The sequence below is a fragment of the Gavialis gangeticus genome, unplaced genomic scaffold (genome assembly GCF_001723915.1).
Source record: "Gavialis gangeticus isolate Ggan-Ray unplaced genomic scaffold, GavGan_comp1, whole genome shotgun sequence".
NCBI lineage: Eukaryota > Metazoa > Chordata > Crocodylia > Gavialidae > Gavialis > Gavialis gangeticus.
Genome location: NW_017729016.1, coordinates 1,785,086 through 1,792,850, shown reverse-complemented (window position 1 = coordinate 1,792,850; position 7,765 = coordinate 1,785,086). Strand labels below are relative to the sequence as shown.

At 56.8% G+C, this 7,765-nt stretch overlaps 1 protein-coding gene across 3 annotated transcripts in view; it reads left to right on the top strand.

The window, feature by feature from the left end:
* Nucleotides 1-6,853, top strand: part of TOM1L2 (target of myb1 like 2 membrane trafficking protein) — an 88,314-nt gene extending 81,461 nt beyond the window's left edge. For all 3 annotated transcript variants that reach the window (XM_019512667.1, XM_019512666.1, XM_019512670.1), the window contains one exon: nt 924-6,853. In XM_019512667.1, the coding sequence (XP_019368212.1) occupies nt 924-1,072 (149 nt within the window). In that variant the 3' untranslated portion in view covers nt 1,073-6,853. The remainder of the gene's footprint in view (nt 1-923) is intronic.
* Nucleotides 6,854-7,765: the final 912 nt, after the last annotated feature.

Below are 7,765 nucleotides of genomic sequence, written 5' to 3'. Positions count from 1 at the left end.
GCTTATAATGTAACCACAGCACTCGATTTTTACTATGGGCTTTTTTTAGCTATTGAGTGTTTGGGACAGGGACACCTGCTTGTTACATGGTAGACACCCCAAGAGCAGTGGGAGAGCCCAGCGAGTACCGGCAGGCTGCGCTCACTTGGGACTGGAACAAGGGGTGTGGAGAAGTGAAGGGACAACTCCTCTAGCTTTGTCAAGAAGAACAAAGGATAGGATTTGGTGGGGTTTTCTCCACAGCTCAGGCTTGCCTCCTTGCTTGGTCTTTTCATTGTGCTGTGCTCTCTGAATGCTGTCACTGCAATGCCTCTAAAAGAAAGCTGTGTCCTTATACGTGTCCTGTGCCTGTGGGGAGACAATGGTACAGAGCACAGGTTTCAACCGGGGGCTCGTGACCCTGCTGTTGGAGCCAAAACCACACTGCCCTTCTTCATAATACTGAATGGGACAGAGATCCCAGTTAGCTCCCAGCAAGAGCGGGGCAAGTTTTAGGATGTTATCAGGATGGAGAAAGATGGAAACCCGTTGGTATGGAGCTGTTCCCTCTTGTTGCCTGTCTGTGTGTGCTGGCTGTAGTCATAAGGCTCTCCTCACCTGAGGATTGTGGCAGGGGTCTGGTGTAAAATGAGTCTGTGTTTCTGTGCCAGTTCTGGTCATCCATGAGCTGAAGGCCAGTGCCCTGGGGCTGGGCTAATCTTGGTGAGCAACTGTGAAGACTGAACACCTTATCTTACCCCTGGAAATGGTCCTACTGGATCAGGGATGGAGGGGGAAACTCTCCCTGGTACTGCCCATGCTGAGCCTACCACGCATCCTTAGAGACCTGCCAGTTGGTGCTAGGTTCGGGCCTGGGCAGATGCCTGGCTTGACCCCACCGCTGACTGATTCCCATTTCCCTCTCTGTTGTGTTTGCGTTGCAGAGTTTGATAAGTTTTTAGAAGAACGAGCCAAAGCCGCGGAGATGGTCCCCAATTTGCCTTCTCCTCCCCTGGAGGCCCCCACCCCTCCAGCGAACCCACCGGGCAGGAAGAAGCAGGAGCGCTCGGAGGACGCCCTCTTCGCACTGTGAAGCTCACTCCTGGCTCCCTGCCCTGCGCCCGGCAGAGGAACGCGGCTGTACGGTCACGCTGTCCTCTCCCCATCCTTAGCTAACAATGACCCCTTTGCCCTCCTGGTTTCATAGGTCACTTCTCTTATCTCTCTCTCTCTCAAATAGCCCAGCCCCAGAAAGCTGACTCTTCCCATTTACGCCCAACTCTGCTCCTGCCTGGTCACAGTTCTCCAATGCTAGCTTAACCCACCCCGACCCATCCAGGCTGCCTAAAGCCAGCTCTTGAGGCCGAAAGCCCCTTTAATGATGCATGAGGACTTTGAACTTTGACATGGCCAGGGAGAGTCACCTTGACTTTCGATTTGCAGAGCGATGCGCCTCTTCAGCAGATGGGCACTTCCAGACAGGCCGGCCTGTCAATCAGTCTGGCATGGGCAGCGCTGGTGTGTTCAGGCAGACGCGTCTTGATGTTTAGATGCAGCATCAGTGCGCTGGATTCTTGGAGGCTCAGGCAGCAAAGAGCAACACTTCCCCACTCCAGATACGCTTCACCCATTAAGACCCTCCGCTTGCAAGGCCCCTAGTACCGTAGCTGCTTTTCCCCACTTTGGGATGCTGCAGGGTCTTTACCTCATGGAGTATTTTTTTCCGTTGGGTTTATCTGATCTTGCTGTCATTGGACAGTGATTCGTTGGCCTTGTTCAGCAGAGCTGACGACTGACGAGAACAGGAAACCCCAGGGGTCAGCGCTAGATTGTATGAAGCCCTGCAGAGGCTTCCTCCCAAGTCTGGTAGGTTTATCTTCTCGTACAGATTGTATCTTTGTGTGAGGGAAAAGGCTGCTCCAGGAACTGTAGCTCTGACACAAGCAGGCACTGCCTTCATCCAGGGAGCCCGACAGGATCTGTACAAATGAAGGGGAAAGCAGCCTGCCTGGGGTGCGACCGGCACGCAGGAGGAGCCCCTTTCCTAATTCTCCGGCAAGTCCTATGGCATCGGAGAGGTCAGGACAGACAAGCTTACTCCGGGAGGCTGGCTGTTGGGAAGGGGGCCAAAGCTGCAATCGCTGGTACAAAAGTCTCCACGTAGACAGATACCAATGGAAGGATTTAATGGCACTACTTGCTTGAGATGCAGCTGTTTCTGCCAGAAGGAGCTCCAGACAGCACCGTGGCCATATTGTGCATCGTATGAGACGCTCGTGGAGGCTCCCTATGGCATCTCTGCTTCCTCCTAGCCACCTAGCCCCGAAAGGCAGTTGTCTCCCATTCTGCCTGCATGCTGGCGCTCTCTTCGCTCCACTTGCCAGATGGTGCTGCCCTCCTCGGAAAGCCACCGCAAACTCCTCGGTGTGCAAGTCTTCCTGGCCACATTTGGCAGACTGAGCCGGGGCGCAGGAACCCACGCCTGTCATCTCCACCGTAATCCTGCCTTTCTCCCGCTACCAGTCATGGCATGCCTCACACAGCCAGGGCGACAGGATGGCACAGCGGAGGTGCGACTTAAATAAACGCTTTACAGCAGAGTTAATCTGCTGGACAAACCTGGAGGCGTTTTATCAGATCAGCCCACAGCATCTGATTTACCCGCCAGCCCCAGTAACGTTTCCGTTACTATTCCTAGGGGCACCGGAGTCTTTAGGCAGTGAATTGCCCCATCCTTAGCTGCTACGGTGGAAGCTCCAACTAAGAGGCCTGTCCTTGTGACAGTGTTTGGATGGGGCTAACACAGTCTTTCCCAGTGCCAGCTCCCCAAGCACTGGCCATACAAAGTGGAGAGGCTTTTGTCTGGATTCAGTTAGACTGTGGAATGGCTCCTCCATCCCTGTTAGCCAGCACATCCTGGGCTAAGTAACAACATGAGAGCACCAGGGCCAGCCCCAAACAACTCCTTGCAAGGTGCTGGGCTATGAGATGCTGCTGCAAAGCAGAATTGTCCATATGGATTTCTGAACCCCAGAAGGAAGCTGCCTGCAACTAGGGGTAGGCATTTAAGAAAGGCAGCACGTGACAGCATCATTTGTGGCCGTGAAAGGGAAACTGGACCCCAGCATGTGTCTGCTGCTACATTACAGCTGCAGCACAACAGGACAGTGCCGCAGTCCAACTCACAGAGCAAGGCAGGACGTTAGGTCAGGGTGGTACTGGAAGGAAACTCTTTGGCTAGAAGGCCTGGCAGCAAGGGATGGGTGAAGGGGCAACCTGGGTGGAGCGTACCAGCCTGCTCGGGGGCTGTCGGCATGCTCTAGTGCATCCAAGCGTGGGGGATTTTTCTCCCTTCCATTCTGTAGCTGTCCCTGACCCAAGGCTCTTGTCCCACCCTGCCTTTCCCTGCCCCTCCTTCCATTCCCTCGCTTTCCCAGGATCCATTCCTTGTTGCCTGGGGGGTAAGGTGGGACATAGCCGAGGTGGTTCTGCCAACCCCCCACTCCAAGGGCCCTACTTTTGGCCATGGAGAAAATGACTGCATTAAAACCGGATGCGAGGTGAGGAGGATGTACTGGCTCACTCTCATCCTGGGGAAGGACACCTGGATTAGCTTCGCTCGGCAGGTCTTGCCTTTGCATGCTGCAGCAGAGGGGACACCTTGGCCTTCATCTCCTTCACAGCCTCCCTTGGGAGACGAGGCTGGTCGTACGCATGCACTGGAGCTCCACTGACCTGCACGTGGGGCAGCGAAGGCTAGTGTCATCGCTCAGGAGTCGCGTCCTGTCGCTGGGTCCCTCGTTATTACCGCCCCGGCTTTCTCCACGGTGTCACACATGACCGCACCTTCCCGGGATACGGTCCGGTTCCCCTGCTGGCTCCAGCCCTATCGTGCCTGCGATTCCAGCAGACGTCTCTTGCCTGCGGTGACTGCATTGCTGCGAGCACTAGAAGCTCTGTGGGTTTCTTGGCAGGCCTCCTCTTTTCCAAGCCTGGGAACCTGTAAACAGCCACATCAGGTGATTCTGAGCATACTAATCCAGCCGCCTCGCCAAGTCCTCCGATAATAGCACTGCTAGAGAACAGGGACACTGCCAAGCAGGGCTCAGCTGGGTACAGAGCTTGAGGGAGTCGAGACAGGGAGGGGGTCACTGCGGGGCTCGGAGCTGAGCTGGGATGACAACCTGGTGTTGCTGATGGAGTCCTCCCTCTGCTTAACCTGTATGCATCTGCCCTCCCCTAAAGGGAAAGGAGAGGGCACCCCTCTCTCCTCTGCCCCCTGCTTCCCAACCCCTTGATTCCCGATTGTTCCCACGGGAGAGATCCTAACGGGCTGCCATGTGATGGACTGGAGCCCCTGCTAGGGAGGGATGGAGCAGCTGGGCCTCAATGGGTATGTGCTGGGTGCCGCTGGGAGTCAGGGCACTTTCTTATCCATGCTTCCAGCCTCAGGCCCTCCGGGTTGCTCGCTGCAGCCCTGCATATCGATGAAGTGGAGGTCATGCTATTTTTTGCATGGGAGCAGGCGTCCCCTCATTAATGGGGTGGGAAGGCAGAGCAGTAACTCACACTCTGGTCGGCCCTTTACTAGACCCAGCGCTTCCAGGACCGTGTCTCCCACGACACCAGAGGAGCAGCACTTTTGGGCACTGGGGCTATTCAAGGCAGGGCAGACATGGGGCTGAAAGCCATGGGACATGACTGAATGGGCTGCACTTGCTGGAGGATGACACCAGTCTGTGAGAACAGCGAGTGCCCGGAGGATCTGTTGGTGGACGAACCGTTGCTAGAGGTTCCCAGTATCCTGTATCAGGATCAGCCTGTCTTCCCTGTGCTGCTCATCATGGTTTGCAGGAGCGTAAACAGTTCAATCCCCCCAGTCTCCCTTTACTTGGGAAAGGCCTGGATTATCCCTCATCTGGAAAAAACTGCTCCCCACCAGGACTCCTCCGTCCCTGGCCTTGCCAATGCCTCCCCTGCATGAGCGGGACAGAAGCGACGTGGTGTGGAGACTCCTGAGCCAGGAGGAGCGGAGCTGCTGCTTGAACTGCTTCCGTCCAGGCACAGCCTAGCAAGGCTGAGAGCCTCAATCAAAGATTTTGCCTCTTCTGCCACACGCTCCACAACAGTCGTAGCCGGGAACCTCTGCGAGCTCTAACGACACCTTATCCTAGGTTAAACTATTTATTTTGTCAATACGTTTCTTTCTTTCGGAGACGTGTTTAACCTCCTCTGTTAACCCCTCATGCTCTGAGATGTACAAAGTGAATTGTTTCTATTTAAATAGCTATTGGGGGGGGGCAGGGGGCATTATGTTCTGTTTTGATTGTTGCGTGTAGGTTCCACGTGCACCTTTGGCAGGCGTGGGGTAGATGACAGCGTGCTGTATGGACTCGTAGGGCCTCTGGTCTGTCCACGAAGCTCATAAAAACATAGTGCGGCGTCTCGGAGGGAAAGGCACATGTCTGCAGGGTGGTCACAGCCAGACCCCTGGTAGCTTCCAGCATCCCTTTCTCCTTCCAACTCGAAGAACCCCCTTCCCCAGGCTCCACAGCGCAGTTCTGGCACCCGCATTTCCAGGGTGTTTCTGCACTTCCAGGGAGAGGAAGGGGTGAAGCCTCATCAGCCTCCCTGTAAGCACAGGGCTTTGGCTGAGCACAGGCGGTGGTGAGACTTGGTTTCCTCCAATAGCCGAGGACTGGTGCTGGGCTGAGCGCACCGGTGTCGAGAAGGGAGCGTGCTGCCCAGAGGCGCTAGGTATTGACAGGAGCAGGGCATGTACCATCTCACCCAGCCAAGGTCCTTGTACCTGCTTGCTCCCCTGTAATGCTGCTGTCTGCAGCAATCGGAACAGGACGTGCAGCGTTGGAGGGCAACAAGCCTGTCCGAGCAGAGCCTGTCCAAGTGCCTGCCTTGGCCCTGGGCTGTTGTGGAGCCTCTGTGGTTGTCAGGAGGTCCTGGAGGTGGGGTGACAATGGTCCCCACCTGGCTCTGCCTGCGTTTACCTCCTAAATGCCACAAGGCAAATGCAGCTTGGTGGGGTGGGGCAGATGGTTCTGTATGGAAACAGCCTCCTGGGCTGCCCCTGGCATCCTGTGGGCATCTCCCTACTGCCCTGGACAGGCCCAGAGCGAGCGTGGCGGCAGGTGTCCCCACCGACCTGCGGCCACTACTGCTCAGGTGCCACTTCTGTCCACTTAACCCTTTCAAACAAACACCGGTGGGACCAAGCTGCACCCATGCCCACGGCTTCCCGAACCCCCCGGGCTGGTGCTCTTCCATGCGGCGCTTGAAGATTTCCCTGCCTCAGCCAGGCACCGGCAGCAGCTGCTCCCCTCTCCCGCTGGGATAACCGAGCCCACGCTCGACTGACAGCTGGCTTTGGTCCCAGCCTGTCTCGTTCCCCCCCCAGCTCTCCCTCCTGCTGTCTCTTCTTCCTTGGTGGCAAACATATGCCAAACCAACCGCCCCGCTCTGTGTTTTTATGAGTGCGAGCTCCTCCTCGTTCCCTACATGTTCCTACGAGCTACTGTTTAACACTACAGACATAACCCGTGTACTAGCTTCTCCTGTATATTAAAGCTGTAGGCTTTCCAGGTAAAAACAAAGTGGAATAATATTTATTTACTGAAGATATTGGATATTTTTTTGTTTGGGGAGGGGAAAGGGATTTAACCGTTTAAAAAGACTGACAATGTAAAAAAGAAAAAAGACACTAACCATCATTGCTGTCTTCATGTAGAAACCAGTGTATGTCAGGATGATCCAGATGTATTACTCCATCTCTGAACTTGTTCCAGAAATCATCTCTCTAGTTTGGTTCTTGCATGTGAAATACTCCAATAAAGCACTACTTGTGTGAGCTGTTCGAGCCGTCCCTGTTTGGGTCCTGCTTTCCAGGTTTAAGCACTGTAAAGATTTAGCTCTGTCCGTGGCCACCCCGGTCAGTCGCGGGGTCACCAGCGCCCTCCCGGCACCCCCCTCGCCCGACACTGGTGACACAAAGCCAGCTTCCAGGGACCCTGGTTAGCGTCTGTGCCCTGGGCCCCAAACCGGCCACAGCGCACGAGCGTTGTCCCCTTAGCGGGGTGCGGTGCCACTGCCCGCGGGCTCCCCGCCGCCGCTCCGTGTCTGGCACGAGGCTGGAGCGCAAGCGGGTGCCAGCGGTGGCGGCTGCCGGGACCCCCGTTCCCCTCGCGCCCAACGCACACGGTCATTTCCTAGTGCCCCGAACGGGAACGAGTGACTGGTTCGGTGCCCTACAAACCGGAGGCCGGTAATAGCGCCGGAACCACCTGGGTCCTTGCGGACGCTTTAGGCGACAGGGCCCAAGGCCTGCGCCACCGAGGCGGTTTCCCAGGCCGGAGGCGCCGTCTCCTTCCGCCCCTTCAGAAACGAACAACAGGACGGGGTTTCACGCAGGCGACCAAAATAGGGGTCGTGACCCCGGGGGGGTCCTGGCCCTCGCCTGCAGGGGAGCTGGGCGTCGAGCTGGGCGCGAGGACAAGACCTCGAGCTTTCAGCCTCGCTTGTGCCTCGGCCTGCAGGCCCCGCCGCTCGAGGGTCACTTTCCTGGGGCTGGGGCTGGGGCTGGGGCCGGACCACGTGCTCGGGGCAGCACGTGGCTCGCTCTGCAGGGGGAGCCCCACCCCCTGGGCCGCCCTAAGTGGCCGGCGCATGATGTAATCGCCGTGACGCTGCATCACTCCATTCCGGCTGCGCGCGCCCATTGGCCGCCACCTCCCAGCTCTACCGCGGGCGGGGCTCCCCGGGCGCATGCGCCGCC